The 25091-nt window shown below is 38.6% G+C and overlaps 1 protein-coding gene across 1 annotated transcript in view; it reads right to left on the bottom strand.

Moving 5' to 3' along the window:
* Nucleotides 1–25091, bottom strand: part of LOC129178149 (metabotropic glutamate receptor 7-like) — a 112672-nt gene that overhangs the window by 45060 nt on the left and 42521 nt on the right. The window contains exons 2-5 of the mRNA XM_054770075.1: nt 21127–21343; nt 4464–4599; nt 3839–3993; nt 219–356 (exon numbers count right to left, since the gene is read on the bottom strand). Of these exons, the coding sequence (XP_054626050.1) occupies nt 219–356; nt 3839–3993; nt 4464–4599; nt 21127–21343 (646 nt within the window). The remainder of the gene's footprint in view (nt 1–218; nt 357–3838; nt 3994–4463; nt 4600–21126; nt 21344–25091) is intronic.

Here is a 25091-nt window from a genome sequence, read left to right as displayed (position 1 = left end):
TAAACAATATGTAAACAATACCTGACTCTAATGCTAAGTCAAGTTGTAAGTTTTTCAGTCAGTCTACCCCAGGGCAGCTTTGGCTACATACTGTATGTACATTACCAGCACCTGTCTGTGACTGGAACTAATGAATAATGGGTTCACTGTGAAGCTCTTTGGGTACCTTGTAAAAGTCTAATCCATTCTTATTATTATTGTAGTAAAAAAGGTGGTACCTGTGCATTTACGAGTGGTGTCTTCTTTCTTGGACGTACTGAGAAGCCTGCAGTTAAAGTTCTCCTCCCAGAATTCAGCAAACCAAACGTTCCTTCGATTGTTCTCCAGCGTGAGTGCAGTGAAGTATTCATCAAAACCTGAGAGGAGAGGATAGAAGAGCAAACCTAAATTCCAATTATAATCCGGCTGGAACCTGCAGGAAATGAAGTGCAGCGCTGTGGTGGTGGTGACGGTGTGGTTCTGGCTGCCAGGTGCTGGAAGCTAATCAGCAAGCTCCACCTCATCAAACTTTGACCACGGCATTGTTTTTTTTCTTTCAAGCCCCATGAAACTCTAACCACTTTCTTCTTCTTGGAAATTGGACTAATTAAAAAAACAGGCTGCATAATAAATAGCACAGGAAGTGTTAATGGTGCCACAGCCTGTTGCCTCCGGCTGTAAAGTCCTGTTGGTACTGAGCTGCTTCCTTTGCTAGCTACATAAAAGCCGGCTGAGATGGATTGAAAGCGTAGCGTATTAAAGTAAGGCCAATTTTAAACAGGGCTTTCTATGGAGCATTTGCATGAGAGGAAACTTGCTGCAACAAAGGAAAAAGAAAGTCTCCAGATTTTTGCTTTTATTTGAGCAACTTTTTCAGCCTCATGTGGGTCAGAATGCTGTGCTGACAGAATACACAATTAAAGCTTTTTCCCCGCTTGCATCAAAAGACATATTTTCCTATTTCGCATTTTAAAGTCTCTCTGTCTGCCTCCACTCATTATTGTTCCATATCATCTGAGTCGTGGGTAGAAGCGACTAATCGGACTTGTGTGACTCAGCTGAATTTCTTCTCAAAACACCACCAATGATGCCTGATGGATTGGTAATAATCTGACGGCACCCCACGGTGTACATCTGTCCAGGCCAGACCTCTCCTAATGAAAGAAAGCTTTGAATAAAAAGCCTCTCAATTCACACGATGAGTGGCTGTTGAGTGGTTGTAATATATAACGGCACCTACTTTATTTTATTTGGTTTAGTGAAACACCATCACAAACAGTGGTCATTTATGTAATCACAAAATTAATAAAAGACAACAAGAAAAAAAATTCTGTCTTTTTTATTTCCTTTTTTTATTGTAGACCAAGGACAGCAACACGTTGGTCCATTGATCGTGGTCTCATAAGTGAATTGGTGAAACCTCAAGCTAAATATGTTAGGCAAACAAGTTGCTCTGATGACTTTCTGTAACTGATAAATCCCACAGAGAAGCAACAGTGGGCAATGTGACCTTGGTATCCCTCCTCCCAGCCAAATATATTTGTGCATCAAGGTCATTGATTCTCTCTGAGGACTGTGGAACGTCATTGGGAGAAATTGCCAGCTGAAGCAGAAATAGATGAGACGGGCCTGGAAATGAGGACACCCAGGAGGTAAATCAACATATTGTATTTTATCACAAATTGTATCTTAAAATGCATGACACATCTTGCATTCAAGTCTAGCTGGGTAGAATAATCATATGCTAATGTTGGAGTCAGTGGTGCACAGGAGCGATGGTGATGAAGATACAGATGTGAAGTTGTGCCCTTAAAGCAGAAGTAGTCATGTGTACATGCCTTGAAACATGTCCGGAAAATCCTTGAAATGAGAAGGAGGCAGGTACAATGACAGACGATGGAGAGAGAGACTCTTCCATACGTAATTCAGGATAAAGATCGTATTTAAATGTCTTCCCGTACGTTGTAAAAATGACGAGGAGGTGGTCAATATCTTGTTTGCAACCCCCTCCCCTACAAAAAAAACAGGCTATTGTCTGCAAACTCAACTGTCCTCCTCCTCCCGCAACCACACACACAATCAGGAGACATTCAGAGACTGTCGGAAATCAAACAGGTCGCTGCCAGGTTGCTGATCATCTGAAAGCGACAGTAAGAGCTAGTCTAGTGGTCCAGTAATATTGATAAGGAAAGGTTGTTAGTGTTTTGGCTTTTATTTTTTATTACTGTATCATGTTATTCTTGGATTTAGTGCTTTATTACTGTACATCATGTCATTAACATGTCCTGTGTACAGTGTCAGTGAGTTAGGCTTTAATTTAGCTATACAGTATTCCCTCGCTACATCACGGTTCGCCTTTCGTGGATTTGCTCTTTTGCAGGTTTTTTTAAGTACAATTTTGCATGTTTTTTTTAACAGTGTATGAATGTGCATTGTGTTCTGCAACCTTGTGGTGTATTACAGCGATCTATCGGTGCTCCTTTGTATGTGTCTGGTATTGTATTTACTACTGCTACCACTAGAGTATACTCATGTGAGAGTTGAAGACGAGTGCAGCGCCACCTTTTCTCAGTTTGTTTTTACGTGCCTGTACACAATCGCCGGCTAAATATGGAGCCACAACAGTCCTTATTGGCTAAGGGAGAACCCATTGTGCTCTGCATCCTGATTGGCTGTAGACAATTGTCAATCAATCTCCTTTGTGCCGTTTCCTGTTATGGTCAATGGTCGCTAGCAAACTAGCTAACTCTGTAAACTGCTTGTTAACCGCCAATAAACAACAGAAGAAGAAGGTAACAAGCTAAATTAATGTTCGGTTCAAAGAGTAGGACAAGAAAGAGGAAAATACGATATATATTATGTTTTAACAAGGATATAAAAACGCTGCAGCCTACCACTGAACAGCGCCGGGACGAGGCACGGTCAGTGGAGTGAATACGCGTGAGTCACTTAATAATTTCTTGTGTCCAAGCTAGCAAATTGATCATTCAAATTCAAATGAAATCTGAACTTTGAGAGTGTTTAAACAAGAGAGAAATGTGAAAAAATGGTAATGATTGTTGGAGAAAAGTGTATAAAGTGTATTGTGAAGGGTTTTACAGCCTTAAAACATATATAATAACTGTAAACAAATCAAGTTGGCTACTTCGTGGATTTCACTTACTGCGGGCTATTTTTGGAACCTGTTCCCCGGTGATAAACAAGAGAACACTAATTTATTAACATGTAACACCAAAATCAACTTACATCACAGTCTAGAAACAGAACTCATACCCGAGGATCACCTGTGCACACACTTTTCAAGTTACAGGTCGACAAAAATGGAAGAAATACAACATGAAAGTAAGGCCTCATCATTAAGTACACCTGCACAATCCAACACAAGTGCATGTAAATGCCCTTACTGAAATGAATGAATGAATGAATGAATACTGGAAATGTTATCATAAACTATTAAGTCAAAATGTATGGTGCAGTTGTTGACTTAGATCTCATGTGATTGTGTGGTTATAATGTTGTGCATACTTTGCATGATGAATCCCATGAAGTTCTTGGGAGAACTCAAGAGCGTTTACTGTTTGTCAAAGGACGAGAAGCAGACATAAGGACTTAAATTATAATCTTACAAAATATGAGATAGAATATCAACAAGCTTATCTAAACCTAATGTGATTATTTCAGATCTGTTCTAATCCTTCCACATGGCTAAAATGAGTTATTCTTCGTCATTATCTGTAATTAAATAGATAAAAATAGAGACGACTGAAGGCCTAGACTCAACAAAACAGTGCAGTCATAACACAGCAACAATAATGATGCATGGTGCGGTGTGACGGCCTGTGCGCACCAGTGTGCATACCTTTAATAGAGGACCGCTTGGGCAGTATAGTGATCGCTCCCACTGCTACATCCTCGAGCTGGTGGATGGGGCTGCTTTTGGCCCCCCAGCTGTCAGATCCAATCCACAGGAAATGGCCCACGTGATTGGCCCTCTTAGTGGCATTCAGAACGCCCCTGCAGAATTGGGAGAAAGCACAATGGGTGTGTGTAATCTAACCTTTAACACCAAATGATGCTACAGCACTGTCTTGTTGATGTCATTACATATAATAATAAAGGGAGGACAGACTTTAAAGTTTATACATTTTTTTACCTGTCACATTTTACTTTCTGTGTTCTTCACTTTGAAATTCCAGAGAGTAGATATTTCATCCTGTGTTTCTTTGCACAGGCATTTTCCATGGGGAGGTGTAATTGACACAATATCGGTGTCGTTCTCTTGAGATCTGTAGTCCCTGTGTATGTTGTCTTATGTTTGCGGTGTCAAAGGCATGTTTGTGTAACAGACTTGCTGCATGCATGGTACGTTTTTGCCTGTGGCTTGTCTTCAGGAGCTGCCACTCAGAGATTAAAGAGTGTAACATGGCAACACATCAGCACGCCTGAGCGGCATTGAGGACGCCACCATGTGCAACATTGCTCACCGTATGTCTTCTTCATTGGCAAAGATGATGACTGCCCTGGAGTGCTGGGTTTCCAGTAGTTGTTGGATCGCTTTGTCATAATCCTCCAGCTTGGGGTTGTGAGGAATTTTCAAAGACTGGGAGATGCAGATTCCTCCTAATAAATGGAGAGAGTTAGAAAATGATAAGACCCCTGGTATAATCTCTGCTCTTCTGTCACGCATACGTATGAATACACAAAAAGCCTCGGGCTAGAACAGCTTCTTATATGGAAATCCAAATAACAGGGAACAAAAGCATAAACAACAGTAATGTTCTGAAGATGCTTTTAACTGAGTGTTAATGATAGTCTTACAGCACACACTCACTTGTAGTACAATCTAGCGAAATCTAATACAAGCGCGTATCATAGAGAGTATCATAAAGATTATTATGCTTACTTTTGATTGACACTGAGGCATTCATGTAACAATATTATTGTTGGAGATTACCTTCATGTAGACCTCCAATGCATCATGCTGAAAGGTGTTTCGATTAGTTTGCCACCCACATCTAGCTAAATAAAGTAACCAATATTAAACACACATGAACATTATCACATCTTATTGTGATGCAGTGCAGTTTAAAACCACTGCAAACTACACACACAATACTGTGGTAAATACATTATTATTGATAGTGTCAGAATGGATATCACTATTCTGCAGGTCTACCAAATAAAATGGCCAGTAAGTGATTTTTTACATCTTGGCAATGACCGACAAACCAGAGCGACATGCCATAAATCACATCCTGCACCCGACTGAATGCCAGAATCTTTTTTCTTGGAGTGAGAGAGTGATAAACAAAATCTGTGACAACAAATCCAATAATCTTCACCAACAGGGACATAAAGTTACTGATTTTATGTTATGGATTTGTCATTGCCTTTTATTTAAACACTTTATCTGACATTGGACTCTCATCTCATCGGCTTTTACATGCAGTAATCACAAAGAGAATATTAATACTGACGATAAATCATTTTCTGACAAGTCACCACTAATGAGTTTACACACGATCAAGGGTACTGACCGCTTGTGTGCTTAGCTAACAGGCAGCCACACTTTTACAACTGCATAGTCACAATGTACTATTTATTAAAGGATAAATGAGCCATATTATATATTAAAACAAGAGAAACTTTTGAAGAAACAAATAATGCCATCACCTGTGGGATTGTAACAGCAAGCCTCCACTTGGTCAGCAGCTTGCCTCCAGAATCAACAGCAAAGCTTTACCCAAACCAATTAAAATTTCTCCCACTCAAGCTTTTTAATAGCCTACCCAACGACGTCTCGGTTTGCATTTCTCTGAGTAGACAGATAAATGGAAGTAAACTCCTAATTGCCAGTCTCCTTTGGCTCATTACTTTGATGCAAACAGTTGTTGCCTAGCAAATCATGTATCTCCTGTCCTGGGTTAGACGGTGGCATTTTTCATCAAGCTAAAGATAACAAAAACGACAATTGCTGAACTCTTTCGCCACCATCTTTTTCTAAAAATTAGCAGCAGGCATGTGGAAAACGATTCTCTAAGTGCCTGAAGACCTGTGGGATGACTGCTGTTACCCCCCACAAGTGGACTAAACCTAAACATAGGGTGCCCGCCAATATGTTTGGCTCTTGCTTAAGGGCTTGCTGTATCCTGTTAAATGGAAACAAGCTAGGTGCCATTTGTGCAGTGAAGTCGGTGTTGTAGGTCTCCCAGGGATGACGCTAAAGCTCAGCTTCTGCAAAGAGATTACAGCCTGAAAGCTTATATTATGACACCCAACGCACTTTACATCTGATTCTGGCACATTAGCGGCACCTTTCTTGCAGACGGCAATCTGTCTGCAGGTAGTTATCTCACCCATTCATTCCACGGGCAAAAAAACCGGATCATATTCTCAGAGTTTGGGTCTCATAAAAAAGCATTAACTCCATAATGACAAAAACCCTACAGGCATGCAGTGAAGAGTAATGGTACTATAACAGCCTTGAACTAAAATATATTACAGCTCGCATTGGTCAATAAAGCAGAAAAAGAGCAAGAGAGAAATCACAGGAAGGACTGATGAAGATTAGAAGCATTGGGAGCCGATCTAGTCTTCAGAGCTGACTGTTGCTGACCAGCTGTTGCAAGATGGTGTCTAAATTATTGAATGGCTGCAGAACACCTCATCTATCAGTCAGTCAGTCAAGTAGTCAAAGAGGCAGGCCTGATGAAAATTCAAGTGCCGTTGTATCTGTACTTGCTGAATACCGGGGTGTGTGTCACACCGCCCCCACCTGTCACTGCAAGGAGAAAGGAGAAGGAGAGTCCTGGGTCCATACCGACGGGTGAAGAGGAGAGCTGTCTGTCTTAGCTGAGGAGCGTGATGTGAAAAATGTCAATCTTACTCGCCTTACTCGTTCGTTTGTGTTTTCTTCTACGTGACACTATTTTCACACAGAGAGGTGGAAGGAAAATATCACAAAGTGTGTGACAATTGAAACTCACATTTTTTTACGTTGCCATTGCAAAGGGACCTTGGCACGTGACATCTCCCTGGCCAGAACCTTGTGTTAAGGTTCTAGCTGGAGTTGTCTGTTACGCTTGTGTAAGGTGGAGCCAGACACACTGCCATCACTGTTTGACACATACTTTTGGTGTTGTTATAAGTTAATGTAAGAATGGGAAGGGAATAAACTAAAGCCTGTAGAGTTCAACATCAATTTTCTGTACTGCTTTTTCTCACTCGAACCACAGGTGAGCTGAAGCCCATGCCGGCTGACTTTGGCTAAGAGCTAGGGTGTAGCCTGGACTGGTCACTTGTCAATCAAAGGGCACATATAAACAAACAACCATTGACACTCACATTCACACCAATGGACAATTTAGAGTTTGCAATTAGCCTAACATGTATGTTTTTGGATTGAGGGAGGAAACTGGAGTGCCCGGAAAAAAACACACACAAGCACCTGGCTTCTCTCCCTGGTGGTTGTAAAATTCTGAATTCAAATAAAATAAAAATATAAAGTATGTATGTATGTATATGTGTTTGTGTGTTTATAATGTATATAACATAAATATATGTGTGGTATAACATAACCCAGGGTATTGCTGGGTTGAAACCAGTCCGCATCCCTTCCAGTATGCCGCTTGGGGGGCAAACATTCAATATGGCCACACAAATACACATAAATATGCATGTCGTTTATTTGCTCCAACTGTGTGAGTGTGCGTGGTGTGTTGCATAAAGACATGAAATATTTGACAACAAGGCAGTGGTGAAAAGCAGTGAAACCTTATCTTCCGCATCAGACAGCCGAAAATAGCACTTCTGATATGCCTATCTGCCTTCTTACGCCAAGTCAGTCTGCATGAATACAATCTTGTATGTGTCCTCCATTGTTTCGGCACGTTGTTTTTCCATGGTGCTGTAGCGTATCAACATTAATTTGTTGCAAACAACGCAATCGCGACAGCCGTCACCAGATACGGACCAAGTGATGGCACTTTACGGACCCGTGACCAATTAAAGTGAATGGGAAATTGAATATAACAGTATTAACGTATAATCATCAGCAGGGGCACTTTGCGGCCGTAATTACTTCAGTTATTATGGTACTTGACAGCAAACGCAGTGACGTCACTCATAATGAGCCAATGACATGTTTGTTTACTTGCCGTGAAGTGAATGAGAGAACAATGGCTTGCTCAAAAGTAAGAAAAGTTGATAGAGAAAACTGAGCTTTTAGAAGTGATTATGTTTATTCTTCCACAATCCAGTGCCAAACTGCTTTGTCTCATATGCACTGAAACTGTAGCGCAAGTGCAAAAGCGGAAATGTGACGTGACATTACTTGACAAAACAGATCATTCCAGGGGAAGTATCCACCAAAGTCTGATGTGAGAATGCGGATAATAACACAGCTTAGAGTCTAGTATGAAAAATCTACAAGTCATAACACATTAATTTACAGCACAGCCACATGCAAATGACTGCTCACTGATGACTGAATGGATATTAGAGCAAAACAAAAAATCCTTCAATGACGGGAGAGTTGTGAAGGAGTTCTGTTCTTCTGTTGCAGAGACCTACTCAAAGTTAACAAAAGCGCAATTGTGTGACAAAATCAAGCAAATCCCAATGTCAACTACAATAAAAACTATAAAATCTGAAACTTTAAGAGGATGTACTTTTTCAGCTTTTCTTTTAAAGAGACACATATTATTATTATTATTATTTTCAGAGACCGGTGCAGTTTTATTTAACTTAAATACAAGCCTCTTGTGTTCATATGTATGTAAAATTATCCATGGCCAACATGCTAACCACTAGACCACTGTGCGGCCTGTGTAAAATTATGTAACATTTTAAACGTAATGTAGCTGCCAAGCTAATTGTGTTGTAATGAAACAATAGAGTGATTCAATACATTTGATAGTCATATAAGCCTGTCTAATGCACTTTAAGGCAAATTGAGGTTCGGACCTTCGCTGTGAAAAAATAATGCATGAATGGACCTTACTCAATTTTAATTGAAGACCCCTGATTTAGACGAAGGAAATGACAAATATAGTTTTCTGCTGTGAGACAATTCTTTCTGCTTTTCCCGTTTTCATTTAGTATAAAATTTGCTTGTTGTTAGTCAAACTAGAGCGTGTTCATACACACTGTCAGAGCTCAGCAGCCAGGTCGGTTGTTTCATGAACTTTTTTCCCTTTATAATGGACATATCTTAGGAATAACTTTTTCCGAAATCCCTATTTGAATGATCTCCAAGTGCAAGAACAGTGCACGTATGCTGCATTTTCTCTTTCGTTTCGCTATGTTTGTTTGACCCCCATCTGCTTGGGCTTGTGACAATTGCAACCAGACTACCTGAAAAAACTGAATTACATTATATATATGTCATATAAAAATGAAGAATTTGACATGTACAATATGAATTGTGATCTATAAAACATTAAATATCCCTCCTTTCTTCACAGACGACCTCCTCGACATGTTTTGCAACCAAGCAAACACAGACAAATGCGACAAACAAGGTGAACACAAAAACAAACCTTAAAAAAAAACATCATACTGTCTGATAAAATATCACAGAATATTCTACAGAATTTTATTTGTAGAAAGCTTGATTCTCTGTCTCTCTCCGTCACACAGGCTGGTGCTGCTCTGTAAACAGAACCCTACCCGGTCTGCTTCGTATCAAGACCTTGTCTTCCTGGAGAGGCTGTGACGCAGTATCTGTGATTATCGCATTGACCAGTATGTCACTGGAAAGTCGCTAGCTACAGAAACCAGTGGAATTATTTCAATAGTTCCAGACTTATGGTAATTTGAAAATAGCATCACAAATACTACCACTTCGATGGTACAAAAATGATGTTGAGAGGTCGGGTGGCCGGATTAACGACCGGGCTGTACATGTCCTGCCTCAGTGTATGTCACAGCAGCTCAGTTCAGAAAGCATCAAATAATTAATTTAGTGTATGTGTTTATTCATTTTAGTCCTTCCTTACCTCTTATTCACTCATAAAACTATTTCAAAAGAGGTACCAGCCTCGACCAACGGTGTTAAGAAAAGCAGAATGTGATAAGTGGTTTCTTTTTACACTTGCGTTAAAGTGAAATGTGTGAGATGCAGCTGTGACGCAATTCATGACCAAGGCATTATTCCTTTATCTTCATAGGGGTGTCACGATACACTCGGCTCACAAGATGAGACAATACATGATATTGGGTTCACGGGAACGAGCCGGAACAATATTTTAACATTACTTTTACGAAAACAACAATGACAAAATATAGGACTGGACAAATGATTTTTTTTTATTGAACTTAGTCACAAACAATGCAGGTTTTGAAATGTTTTACGATAACTGTTGAATTCCACAAATTGAAAGAAAAAATACAAATTATGAAAGATAAAATAATGATAGCAGTGTAGGTGTTAATACTCATCATATCACGTTTTAAAGTCTGAAACAATCATGTTTTAATCTGACAAATCTTAACTAAGTTTGATCAAGTGTAGAATTGCTACAGCTTCTGCCCGGACCTTAACACCACAGTAGCTGTTGAACTCCGTTGAAAAAAAGTGTCTCAAGTCTCACTCACCCGAGTTAGGGACTAACCCCAAGCCAGCTTGGATTGCAAGATTTATAGTGTGTGCAAAGCACTTAATGTGCGGTTCCAATCCATCCACTTCCATATTACATGTATTATTATTTGCAGTAGCGATGACACAGTTTGCAGTCTGATTGATTTCTGGCTACCCTGTTCTCGCAAGATAGCTTTTCTCTTAACGATGAATTATGATCACATTTTGATCTGGCAAGATGTTGTGACAACCCTAGACTTTTCAACCTTTTTTTTTTACAGATGTGTGACTATTCATGTTAGTTACAAAACTACCTGTTGCATTCATAAAACATTATGATAGCACTGCAATATGTGTATTATTTCTATTTCCTATGACATAAATTGTTTTGAAATCAGAGACTGTCCAGTTTCCTGAAATTGATTTTATTTGACCTGACTTGACTTGACCGTAACATGCATTATGACAGCAAGGTGATTCAATGCGGGCCGTCTAGTGGTTAGCACGTTGGCCAACACAGTAACAGCCTGTAGATCGGGAAGACCTGAGTTCAATTCTCCCCTGGGCATTTCTGTGTGGAGTTTCTGTGGAGTTTGTATGTTCTCCCCGTGTGCGCGTGGGTTTTCTCCGGGTACTCCGGCTTCCTCCCACATTCCAAAAACATGCAGGTGAGGTTAATTGGCGACTCTAAATTGTCCATAGGTATGAATGTGAGTGTGAATGGTCGTTTGTCTATATTTGCCCTGCGATTGGCTCGCGACCAGTCCAGGGTGTACCCCGCCTGTCGCCCGAAGTCAGCTGGGATAGGCTCCAGCATGCCCCCGCGACCCTAATGAGGAAGAAGCGGTATAGAAAATGAATAGAAAATGGATGGGTGATTCAATGCTGTTTGTGATTAGTCTGCAGATAATGTCAGCGCACATAACTTTGTTAACTTTGTTGTTGAGTGTCCCACTGCCATGATATCACAATATTTATGTAGTTGATACCTCTGTTTCCATTCAATTCCAAAGCACACCATGGTGAACTGAACTTAAAAGGGCTGCTTGTTGGAAACTGTTGGCTATTTTTAACTGAACCTTAACCACATACCTATGATCGTCCAACAGCCTGATATCAACACTGCACATGTACTGGGGTGTCATAACCTCTGCTCCCCTGATTAATATACAGAAGCCAGTTTAATGATCATGATGGCTAAAGGCATGGAAGTTCCCTGGTAATCTGTCCATGGTGCCATAGGTCATGCAGTGCATTAAACTGGCTCAATTATTCATCCTCACACTCCTCTTCCTCTTAGATATGAAAATGCACTCCAGGCCAAAGAATCAAGTTTCACTATTTTGCTTCATGAAAATAAAATATCCTTTAAAATTGAAGGCTCTCAATGGATCTGACCTCCCACTTGCCTACTCAACACCCTGCAAAGCCAAATCTCTGCAGGAGCTTGAATGCTGAAATTCTATTTATCACCTTGACGATGAGAGAAGGCTATTTCTTTCCCTCTAGTCTTTCATCCTGAATAAATGGGAACACATCAAAATGAGCTGACATGCAGATGACATCCATGTTCTTGAAATTATTCTATTCCCTGCATGCTGTTTCTCTGCCAGTGTGGCTTGGCAATGGCAATGGGTCAGTGCAGAAAATATCATGCTCTATTTTACACAATTTTCAGAGGGATCAAACTTCCTCCCCACATCACAATGACCCCTTACTAACACTACCCTCCTAGTAAAGATTGGCAACTTCCTACAATCAATTCCACTGCGCTATTTTGTGGGAGGGTTTCCTCAAACGTCCAGACAGGTAGTGAAAAAGACAAAGATCTATATCTGCCAGATTCACCTGGAGCCAAAGTGAAAGTCCACAGTGGAACAGTGCCTCAACCAGGCAGAAGATAGAAGAAAATAGAATAGCAAAAAAAACCAGAAGATCAATACAAGCTGACCATCACTCTAGACTTGGCTGGGGGAAATGGGTAGCCATATTGCATTAGTCCGCAAGATGGTTCTCCTTGAAGTGGTGAAGCGAGAATCCTACTAATGCCTTTGACATTTTCAAACAAGGCAGCCACAGAAAACATCTCAAGGTCTCATACATCAAGTTGCAAAGATGCTACAATAATAACAATGCCTTCTATTTAGTCTAGTGTTGTCTGGGAATAGTGTGTGATTAGAGCTCACTTCCCATTTGGGGTGGGAGTGGCATAAAATATAATATTATTTGGCAAACGGTAACAATAATATCATGAAAAATTGCATCATGGACATGAAATATAAAACTCAAGTGGATTTACATATACAGTATTAAGAATTTACTTAATTAATATTTAATTACAGTATGTATCACAAAGTTATTAAAATACTAATATTTAGAGAAATAGCATAATTCATAGTTTAATAGTGATTTCAGCCACCAAAATACAAACCTTTATAGTTCACTTAAACTTTGCGTTCATTCCCTAAGATCATATTTCGCCTCTCTTGTAGAAAAGTATTGTATGTCATTTTTGGGTAACAGGTTAATGTTTGCTTTATGCATAATTTTAGCTGTTTGAAAATGTACAAAATCAGCAAATTTTAATATTTTTGATTTTAGAAATAAAATATTTGTATGTTATTTGTACGCGTTATTAGGGATTATCCATACTGATCTTTTTGCAGTACATTTAGCGAGTGAAGATTTATTTTTTAGTTATTACCCCATATCTCCACACAGTAAGTTAGATATGGTAATACCAGAGAACAGTAAAGAGTATGGAGTGATTTTTGGCCAAGGACAAATTTTGCTTTATTCAATATTTAAGTATTTATCGCCACCTTATGTTGTATATTTTGAATGTGAGATTTCCACCTGTGTGTCCTTTCTGCTATTACCTAATAGCATTATTTTAGTTTTACTTAGGTTCAAGGATAATCTACAGTATTTTTATCAAACCATCTTTTTAGTATGGCCATTTAATCTGTGACTTTTTTAATTAGCTCTTGTGTGCTTTCCCCAGAACAAAAGGCAGTAGAATCATCTGCCAATAATACTAAGTTTAAGTCTTTTGTCACTTTACAGATGTCATTAATATACAAGTTAAACAGTTTTGGTCCCAGTATTGACCCCTGGGGTACGCCACACGTAATATTTAAACTTGCAGATGTGTATTCTCTGAGCTTTACATATTGCTTCCTGTTAGCTAGATAGCTTTTGACCCAATTCAAAACTAACCCTCTGATTCCGTACTTTTCTAATTTTGTAATTAGGATGTTGTGATTAATTGTATCAAAATCTTTTGTCAGATCTACAAATATTGAAACTGCACACTTTCTGTGGTCTGTAGCGTTGGTAATTTCGTCAGTAATTTCGATCAGTGCCATGGAGGTTAAAATGTTAACTCTGTATCCATATTGGCTATCTGCGAGTAAATTATTCTTATTGATAAATTGGTCCAACCTGTTATTGAATAGCTTTTCGATTATTTTAGAAAATTGTGGTAATAAAGAGTTTGTAAATTGATGTTTGTCTCGGTTTCTGAAGATTGGAACTACTTTAGCTATTTTCATTTTGCTTGGAAATTGACCAGTCTGGAATGATACATTACTGATATACGTCAGCGATTCTACAATCTCGTTAGTAACCGTTTTTATTGTTTCCATTTCAATTTCATTACAATCAGTTGATGTTTTTGCTTTACAATTATTGACAGTATCAGTGATTACCTTTGTTGTCAGATAAGTGAGGAACATGGAATTAGGATTCCTGTCTATTGTTTCATTCCTTTCCTCCCTTGTCCAGAATTTTGGAATCTCTCCATCTAGTTTTGGTCCAATATAAGTAGTTATTCTACTTTTCAACCTCCTCATTCATATCATCATTACTGGTGTTTCCAACCATACAGTACAATAATGAGGGTAGTCTTAGTACTGTTTTTACGATACTGTTTAGGATGCCCCAAGTTGCTCTAATACTTTTATTTTTATGTAATAATTGACTATAATATTCTTTCTTATACACTCTTGAGATTGTTGTTAACTAATTTTTGGATGCCTTATATGTTTTTTCTGCTTCTTAGTTTGTTAAAATGATAAATTTCCTATATAAAGTGTTTTTCTTCTTACAGGCATTCTTTTAGTCCTTTTGTCATCCATGGCTGATTATTTTTCTTTTGCTTATTGGACACTTCTCGCAAGGGACAGTTTCATATAAGTATTTAGAAAGTGTTCATATGCTTCATCCACATCATTTGCACTGTACACACTCTCCCATCTTTGTTCTTCTAGATCTTTCTTAAAAGCGTTGACACTGTCCTCTGTGTGTAGTCTTTGGAAAGTCTTTTTGTCCTTCATCTTTCTTTTTTGTAGTGTTTGTTGTAAATTGTAAACACTTGAAGAAGGTCACTGATGTCTCTATATTATTGATAAGGGTGGCACAGCGGTCTGTTATTCTGCTTGGTCTGGTGATTTTAGGATATAGACTCAAACTATACACTGCATCTATGAAGTCATCTATTACTTTGTTTTTGTGTGGATTCAGAAGATCAATATTCAAGTCTCCACATACGAAGATTATTTTTTGACTGATGTATGTGCAGGTTGTTTTAATCCGATCCTACATTTCAATACTTGACTTTGGAGTGCTATATAAACAATTTATTAATACATGTTTGCTTTTTTCTTTACAGATTTCAATCGTTATGCATTTCGAAATGTTATCGATATCAAATAACATGTTCTGTACCATTCTGTAGCTCAGATGTTTGTCCATGTACACAGCCACTCCTCCTCCACTTGTATTATTCCTGTTAATGCAGATCATTTTATTACCATCCAACTGAAAGTCCATGCCTTTGTCGACATTTCCGAGATTGCAATTACTTTGAAGGGTTCCTTGAATTGAATCAAATATTGTCTGATGTTGTTTTCATTTGCATACATGCTTCTGCTGTTCATGTGGATAACTGACAATTTAGTACCAATACTAAAGTTGTTGTTGTATTGCTCCTCGGTGTAGTAACGCAGTCACTTCTGATATGAAAAAAAAAAATTGTGTCCGGATCTGTCTTTTTCCAATTCCATTTGTTTGTGGTCTGTGAAACAAAAGGTGTCCAACTGTAGATCTTCTTGTGGCATACTGATGACGCTGTCCGTGTTGTCGTGTTGATATAATCTTTAGTATTAATCCAGATCCTTGATGTCTTTGACAACAAGCACTCCGAGTAACTTGATGAAAGTTCTGCAGTTAGCACTCCAAGTACCTTTGTGTCTTATGGTACTGTTACAATAGAGCATGTTGTCCTGACCATGTTGTGAGTCTTCACACAAAACAAGATTAATGGCATACAGAGAAGCAGAGCAGCCGATCATAAAATCAAATAAATAGAAAGTACTGTATATTTGTGTTGTTTACTTCAATAAGCAGTGTTGAAAATGCATGGAGGAGAATAGGATGATTCACATCACATTAAAAGGTCAGAATCACCATAATGTGTGCAACAGCACATACATGGTTTTCTTTATTGGACAGCAACAAAATCAATATTTGCTGCTCTAATGTAACAGTAGCATAAGACACAAAGATATGGTACATCACTCTGTCTAGTCCCACTGCTACCACTCATATATAACTGGTAAATATAAACATTTACTTAGATGTTTACTTTCTTTTTGACTGCTTCCACTCCGCTTTGGTGCACAAAACTGTGTGAATGAATCCTGAGATGTACTCTTGTATAATTAATGTGTTTATTAAAAATACGATGTCTGGGGATCTTTGAAGGGTTTCTTTAAAGCAAATAATTCCCATTTGTATTTGAAAAAAATATGCTAATATGACTGCTGCTTAGCAGCAAGGATGAGTCTACAAGCACACTGTTATTCAGTTCTCCCTCCATTGCTGTTAAAGACTCACCATAATAACGCTTTGTTTATTGCTTCGTGTATTTGAAAAAAATCCAGAAGAAATGTGCTGAGAAATCAAACTGGAAGAAGCTGTGTTTATCAGCATCTAGGGTGAAATGAAACTTTGAAAAAAAAGACTTAAATCAGGAGAACTTCTCAGACTACACTTTAACTGTGTGCAGCTGCCTCTCGTTCCGAGTAAATGTATATTACACAGCCGCAAACAGCTTCTTCAAGTTTTAATGAGTGATCACACTGGATGTGAATGCACGCAGCTAAAATATTTATGCATGCTGGACTGCAGATCAGTGCCTGCAGGGTTTCATTACTTCTTTTTCCATTTTTGAGGTTTGTGCACATTAGTGTGCTGCAGGAGACAGTGATCCCTCCCTGTAGGTTTACCAAATGGATTGGGATGCACAGAGGTGGACGTGAGGAGCAACAGACTACATGCTCTTGTTGGTGTGCTTGTAAAGCAGGACTTTCATTGATGGACAACCATTGATCATTAAGGGTATGCATATCCAATTTCTTTTTATACACTTGTTTTTAGGAATATTGCATTGCTAATATTTGCAAAAACCTAACGGTGTGTTCAGGAAACAAAAAAAAAGCAGGAAAAAAAGCGCAAAAAAAGAAGCAGGAAAAAATATGAAGACATAAAAATAAGTTAAACATCTTGAGAGTGTGTAAGAACGAATATTATAGTCACTCACTGGATAAGTATAAAAACAACATTAGAGCAACCTGGGGCATCCTAAACGATATTAACAGGACTGGTACTAAGAAAGCAGATTACTCTCATTATTTCACAGATGGAAATTCGAATAATGATGATATGAACGAGGTAGTTGAAAGGTTCAATTACTCCTTTGTAAATATTGGACCAAAACTGGAAGAAAAGATCCCAAACTTCTGGTCAGTGGAGGAATGGAACGAAACTATAGACAGGAACCCCAACTCCATGTTCATCACAGATACGACAAAAAGGACATCATTGATATTGTCAATAAATGTAAAGCAAAAACATCTACTAATTATAATGGAATTGAAATGGAAAGGATGAAAAAGGTCATTAACGAGATCGCAGAACCGCTGGCGTACATCAATAACTTATCAAAGAAGTTCCAGGTTTCAAAAATGGAGACTTATTACTAACTTACTTATTACTAACTCTTATCTGTGCTCACCCATTATCTAGCTATGTTTCTGTCAACTACAGTATGAGCCCTTTCATCAGTTATTATTTTATTATCATTTTATATTTATTATTATTTATTACTACTGTTCTATAAATTATTTATGGTGACAAGAAGCCTGACTCCTATTTACCACATTGTTATATTACCTTATCATTTCCTTGTGTATTTTAAACTAGCAAAGAGTACATTTGGAATACAAGTAGTGAACAAATATACTGCAATCGATGTGAAACAGATTGGGGGTAGGATTAAATAAGCTTTGCTTCTTCCTACTCCTTTTTGGACATGTGGAACTGTGAATTGTACTATGTGATGTATTCCATTGTAACTTGTATGCATGTTTGAAATAAATCAAACCATTACCATTACCATTACCATTACCAACTATCCAAGGTCAAGGCAGTGTTGGTATTTGCAGATGTGACTAAGCTGGTAAATACTGTGACTATGCTGCCAATTCTGAAAGACTTATCTTAGCCCTGTTTCATCTCTGTCTATCCATTGTATGTTACACCACTACTACTGCATGCATATCCTGTGTAGGGTTACAGGTACTGATCAACAATCAGTCACAGGACTAACACATAGAAACAGACAACCATTTACACCAGGGGTCACCAATGCGGTACCGCGGGCCACAGGTAGCCCCCCACAACCACATGAGGTGCCCGCAAGCCTGCTTTTCATTCAGGTTTTCAGGTCAATAATGTGAGAACACTAGAAAGAAACACATTCTGAAATACAAAATATGAGTTGTGAATACCAGCATTTTTTTATGTTCTGGTAAAACAAGCATATTTAGTTTGTTTGGGTTGAAATAAGCTATCAAAATAAATGTTTCAAAAATGAGTAGCTCTTGGCCGTTTTCATTTTGTAAAAGTAGCTCACAAGAAAAAACATTGGATACGACTGATTTAAACTCGCATTCGCACCTCCAAACAATTTGGTGTGTTCAAGGAAGATTGCAATACCCACAGAGAACTCACATAAACACAGGGAGAACATACAATCTCCACACAAAAAGGCAAACACACAACCTGCTTGCTGTGAAGCGAGTGCAAACCACTCAACCTCTGTGCTACTCACCCGAACCCTATCTGCTCCTCCCATCAAATAACACGTTTTTTTTTGTTTTTTTTTTACGTTATGACATGGTTGAAAAGAGAAAAAAGACAAGTAAGGCTAGGAATCAAACAACAGAGGGAATCCATTCACAAATAGAAAAGAAAATGGACTTCATGCGGCTGATGTAGCACATTACGGTTCATTCTTCTGCCATGCTGTCATGCCAGGTAAATACTCACAACACAGTGATTTATAACACCAGCTATTTTACTTGACTATTGGGGGTGGCATAAAATCAAATGTGAATATTGTTATACTGCATTTGGTACCTGTGCCTTGAGTGGAGACTTAACCGAAGTAATCTGCCTCTTAATACCACAGCTATCACATTGCAATTATAGAAACCATCAATAATATCCAAAAATGCAACATAAGGTGTGGCATTATATAGAGAGAGGCATTTCACGTATTGGGGGTGAATACCATTATTACTAAAGAAGGAAACCCAGTTAACCCTTTATCTTCAAATACATCATCTCCGATGCGCTTTAGTGACATTTCTGCTGGTAACTTCCGCCGGCCTTCACCAGCATCGGCCTGTGGATTTGGCCCTCGGCCAAGCACCAGAGAACTTCAAACCTCTATACTACAACACCATCATATTTACAGTATCTAATAACATGACAAAAACATAAAAAAATAATAATAAAATACATCATACTCAGCAGAGACACAATAGAAAAAATCCTTTGAGTACTGGATAAAGAAGTAGGCCCATTGTGAATAGTGTTTAAGTGACATGGGCCAGCACGACTGACTCTGAAGGCTCTGGGCAGATTAGATACACATTGTAGCATATAAAAGCTCAAATTTGATTGGACAAAAAAAAAAATCTAACATACTGGAAAACGCACCGGTACCAGTGGAGCCATGAGACACGCTACAAAATGAAGATAGTAGACTGTTGGGAATAAATTAATACAATTTTATGGAATAAATACTGTTATCATACGCCCCGATTAGCATGCTTTTCGATTAACGTAAAAAATGTATGTCCAAATTTTGTCTTGGTTTGCGTACATTTTCCGGTTAGCATACAATACAGTATTTTAACTCAAAACACACTTTTATAGTTTTAAAATTATAGTTTTACATGCAGAAAACAATTTGAAATGCATATACATGTCAAATGATATGGCTAAATGAACATTTAAGGTTACTTTTCCCACTGATAACGTGACACAAAAACATGATGTGACAGCGAGAGCCAAACGGGCATCATCTTTGTAGTTTTGCAATGAGTTATTGCTTAAATTCTGTAGTGTTTATCACCTTCTTTATCAAAGAAGCAGCCATGATCAATAACAAAAGCAGAGAAATTACAAAAAGTAATTACATTGTAATTACTTTATTTCTGATGCTAAATGCAGCTAGTAATTGTTGCTTATGCTGGGCAATTAACATTATATTATTGTTGACATTGACAAAATATTATAATAATGGTGTACTGTGACTCTGCAATTCCATCACTGGAGTCTGTTTTTGTTGACTGAAATATATGTATAAATTGAAGATTGCTGCGTTCGCAAGTACAGCTCATTGTGTCTGCTTGCATTAGTTAAGTCATTCACCACTCGAAGCTGGTGACCATAGGTGAGAATTTTGAACTTAGCTAGCTTTGTTCTTGAGAGTATTGTGAATTACTTAATTTTCCCACAGGTTTATTCTTGCAGCTTGTTTAGAAACCAATCCGGGCTTTTGGCTGAATGTAATTCTATGGTGTCTTGAAGAAAGGAGACCCTTGCCAAAAGGGGAAGGATTCATTTCTAAAAGGAAATAAATATCTGAAGGCCTGCTGCCTCATACAAGCAACCAAAGTGGTTTGTACTGGCTGAGCACCAAGATGACTGACTATCATTACCATTCTCAGTGCTGAGCACCCTCAGTAGCTGGGATACACAAAAGGAAAAAAAAGGATGAGGATGAGCGGAACAGAAAGGGAACACTGTAACACAAAGCTTATGCCAAATTCTCTCTTCTGGGTTGTCCAAAGAAAACAAATCAGACACGTTCACACAATTCCTAGTGTGCTTATGTGGTTGTAAAACGCTAAAATGGTTACATTCTTTTCTTTAAAAAAAAAAAAAAAAAAGCAATGCTCATTATTGTGATATTTTCTCTCCCAGGCACTCTTCTTGTCTATCTTCAGTAACACCCAGCGGCTCACAGAGGAGCCGAGGCAGAAGTTGCCAAACATCAATAATTCATTTTTCCAAAACAAGGAATGTTAAGATGAATTGGAAATGCAAAACAGATTTTCTACTGGGTGGAAAAGGCCAAACATGTTTTAAATCAGACAAATGTGTTTAAGGAAAGAAAAAAAAACAACATTTGCATCTAGGACTTGACGAACCTGCTTCTTTGGAGAGTTGTGTGAAGGCCTCCACTCCTTTCTCTCCGTAGCTGCCTTCTGAGGCGATGGTGGAGACGTAACTCCAGCCCAGCGCTCGAATTATATCCACCATGGCCTGGGCCTGAAAGGAGTCTGGAGGAACCACTCTTGAGAAGAAGTCATAGCGCCGGTCGTCACTCAACTCCGGTGCGGTCGACGCATAGCTAATCTGAGGGATCTAGAAGAGGAGAACAAAGGGTGCGTTTACTCTGGAATTCTGGACAGGGTCATCTCAAGTTTGTGTCTGAAGATATTTAACCTTGGCGTTTTGATAGACGTGGGCTTATGCATACAGCTATTTCTTGGCAGGCACTTCCTGGAGTCTCCCTTGGTTGCGTGGCAACAGCACACAGGGTGGAAAAAGTGGGTGGAGCTATATTAAGCAGCGTGCGCTATCACCATGGTGTCATTCCTACAGTGTCACAACTATGCTCCATTACATAATCTAATATTATATAATATTTTTATTATATTACCATCTGTACATATGCAAACATATCATTTTCAACCTATGCATCTATGCGAGTGTTGCAATATTTTGACATCTCTTCTTTCAGTGTAAAAATAAATTCCCCTTGTGGCTCAATAAGCTATATTGAATAAAGAGGAATTACAAAAATTAAGAAGCAAAAATGTGTTGCAGTTATGTTTGACAGTGTCAGCATGGCAGTCAGCATTGCACATGCACTAATGTAACATTTGAAAATAAACTGATTGTGTGCTTTGCTGCTCCCAGTAACACCGACAGAGGATGGCTTGTCAAACTGGCATGCGGATCAAACGATCAATTAATGTTTTCCTGCTGTAAATATGAGGACTGATACTGAGGCACATGCGGCTGTGTTGTCAGATCCTCCTTACACCACTGAAGCATTATTGAAGGGACTTGTCTTTGCTGCTTGTTAGAAAGACAAGCTGCACAGTCTCATATACACTCACTAAATACAGCATGCCTCCTGAGATAGGTCTTCAACAAGAGATAGGATCACATTAAAAAGTGAAGGGACCCAATGTTACTAATACTGATAGTCTCAGCTATATTCCCCTGTATTTCTATGCGTTGGAATAACAAGATGACAGTGAAACTACATGACTTGGAAGCTGTCTTTCAGTAACATTGAAGATGAGGTATCTTATATAGAAGACTGAACCAAATCAGAAAAAGCATCATTTTGATGCAATGCATGGAAGTCGCACAGAACATCATGAGAATTCAGCCCAGTGGGAATAGAAAAGCATTAACGCTAAAAGAGTGTTTGTTTTTTTTCTTTTTTTGCTTGTACAGTTGTGATGGCAACCCTGGAACAGATGAATTCATTAGTTTGCATTTAGAAGACTTTGAGTTAAGATGTAAAGTATTCCTAACAAGAAGTTAAATAGCATTAACAAAGCCAAAAATAGGCTTTTTCTCCTCTTCTCACCTTTTGTGAGCACTTTGTGAAAGGATGTATTAACAGTGCTGTCCTTAACAACAGCTTTTTAATAACCCTCATTTATCACGCTCAACCAACTGATGATACTGTCAGCTCAGCAGTCTACATGTAAATAGCCCAAATGATCTCCTTCTGCAAAAGCCTAAATCAATCAAACTGTCAGAAATATGCAACATAACCTTTTTTTTTCTAAGCAGTCAAGAAACCTCTTAATTGTGGGTTTAGTTATTCTATTGCTTTTAACCCCTAAACGGGCTAACTTGTTGTGGCTTTCGGCTGTATTTTCTAAGGCCCTTTTCGACGATGGAATTTCATAGTCGAATCGGATTTGTTAGATTTTGCCCGTAGCCGACTAATCAGCGAACGTTGTTTTTTTATTTATTATTATTTTTTGAGCTCGGCTAATGGAGATCCCTACAAATAAACAGATGTAATTTGCAACTGTTTCCACCTAAAAAAAAAGGTAAAACATCCACATAAACAAATAAACATGGCAGGTGTGCAACAACAGCACCTTAATTTATTTAGTGACGCAGAGAGCATGGTCGTCTGAACATATCACACATCAGAAAAGTGCACATAAAATAGGAACAACGTGGCTTGAAAAACAGCAAATTGCCAAAACTCCCAGTTAGCAGCCTAATTTACTGGAATAAAATACACAGTCGGGATATAAAATAAAGTTGGCGTAACAGCCTTTCCTGTTTTAAAAGATACAACATGTTGCTGCTGACACAAGGTGCACCATATACTTTCTTGGGGTCATCGTTAACCTTTTCAAAGTACTTCCACACTTTGCGTGATTTTTTAGTAGCCATTATGTAGCCATTACAGTATGAGCCACTAAGTCCATCAGTGCTGAAGCTCGTCCTCACCTCAGCTCCTTTGAAATGTGCAATTATGAATGCACAGTAAGTGTAGGTCTTCTAATTAAAGTTAAACGCACACGTCATTTTCATTTCATTAAGACAAATGAGGCTGATTTTGTATCAAAATAGGCTATAACAAAAACAAAGACATTCTATGTCACATTCTATGGCACCTCCACGTAGTCAGAATGGTACATTCTTGATCACATGACATTTGCATGGTTGATAGTAAATCTGACTCCTTAGTTTTGCATCGTCGAATAGTCGAAAATCCTAAGACACCCCTAATATTTTTCACCGATAATGTTTTCCCAGTGCCTTATGTTTAAAGACTCTTATCTGACCTTCCTCCCCCCACTCTAAATCATCACTGAACCAAGACGTGGCCAAGTGTAGGAGGAAGGATTGATGTTGGCTTTCCCCCACAGAGACGACAGCTGGCAAAAATTTCTGATGAGAATCAATCAGGGGTTCACTTTTGATAAGAATCAAGAACACCCCCAGACCAATTTGTCCAAGAATGGTGCATTCAAGAAGTTTCGCTTTTAATCTCACAGACTCAACTCTTGACACATGGAATTAAGCATGCTGAATCATTTCTCATTTCTTTTGAAGTACAGATTTTAAAAAAAGAATAGGAAATGCAAATTGCACACATGTTTGCATTGTTTGGCACATCAAAAGAATGACTATGCAAGCTGCTTTATAAAGTAGGAGTTGATGATTTGACTGATCAGAAAACTGGAGAAAAAGGTTAGGCTTTTGGGTTGCAGCAGCTCGAGGGCTGGTGCTTGTGTGGCGCACTCAAGCCTTTAATGAATAATAAAAGAAAAAAAAGAGAATCAACCTTGGACAAAAATACGATTAACTGTGGACCCCGTGTTTTCATATTTCCAGAAGGCAATATTGAATTCTGATGGATATTTTGTCACATGCTGGCACTTGCTGACAATTTTTCAATCAAGGCTGTCAGGTAAAGGCATCCATCCATCTCTCTTATGTCTACTTCTAGTGATGGCTAAATATGGCGGTGGAGGCGCAAACAGTGATTTATTAGAAGGCCATGGTACATCTGGGATCAAAATGCTCGCCTCCCAGTAGACAGGTGGATACACAAACATCAATTTCTCTTGAACAAAGTGCAGTAACTCATCACGCAGTCTAATCAAAGCACCGTAGGAAAACCATCCATTTGTGTTACAGTGATCAAAAGCAGCCGGACACTGGGGAAACACAGGAATGAGGACACAACAGCGAGCTGATGGGATCACTTCGACTTGCAGAGTGTGAGTTATAGCTTTGACCCACAATGCAAAGCGGGTCAAGCGCACAAAGCTGACAAATCGAGAAGCAGATGAATTTCCAGCTAAAGATTACTCAGTGTCATTCATGTTACACCCCACCCTCTCCAAAAAAAAAAAAAAATCACATGCAGGATCACCTTTGCTGTGTAGACAGATCGATGCTTTATTGATCTCCAAGAAAAATTCACATACTGTACTTTTTTCACATACTCATGCACATACACGTATATTCACATGCATGTATGAGCTATTAATAGATTGATTCGCAGACGGTTGCATTGTAGCATCACTGTAGCAAAGACCAAATAAGACCCATCTAT

Source organism: Dunckerocampus dactyliophorus, chromosome 1 (assembly GCF_027744805.1).
Source record: "Dunckerocampus dactyliophorus isolate RoL2022-P2 chromosome 1, RoL_Ddac_1.1, whole genome shotgun sequence".
Lineage (NCBI taxonomy): Eukaryota > Metazoa > Chordata > Actinopteri > Syngnathiformes > Syngnathidae > Dunckerocampus > Dunckerocampus dactyliophorus.
This window is presented reverse-complemented; position numbering and strand designations above follow the sequence as displayed.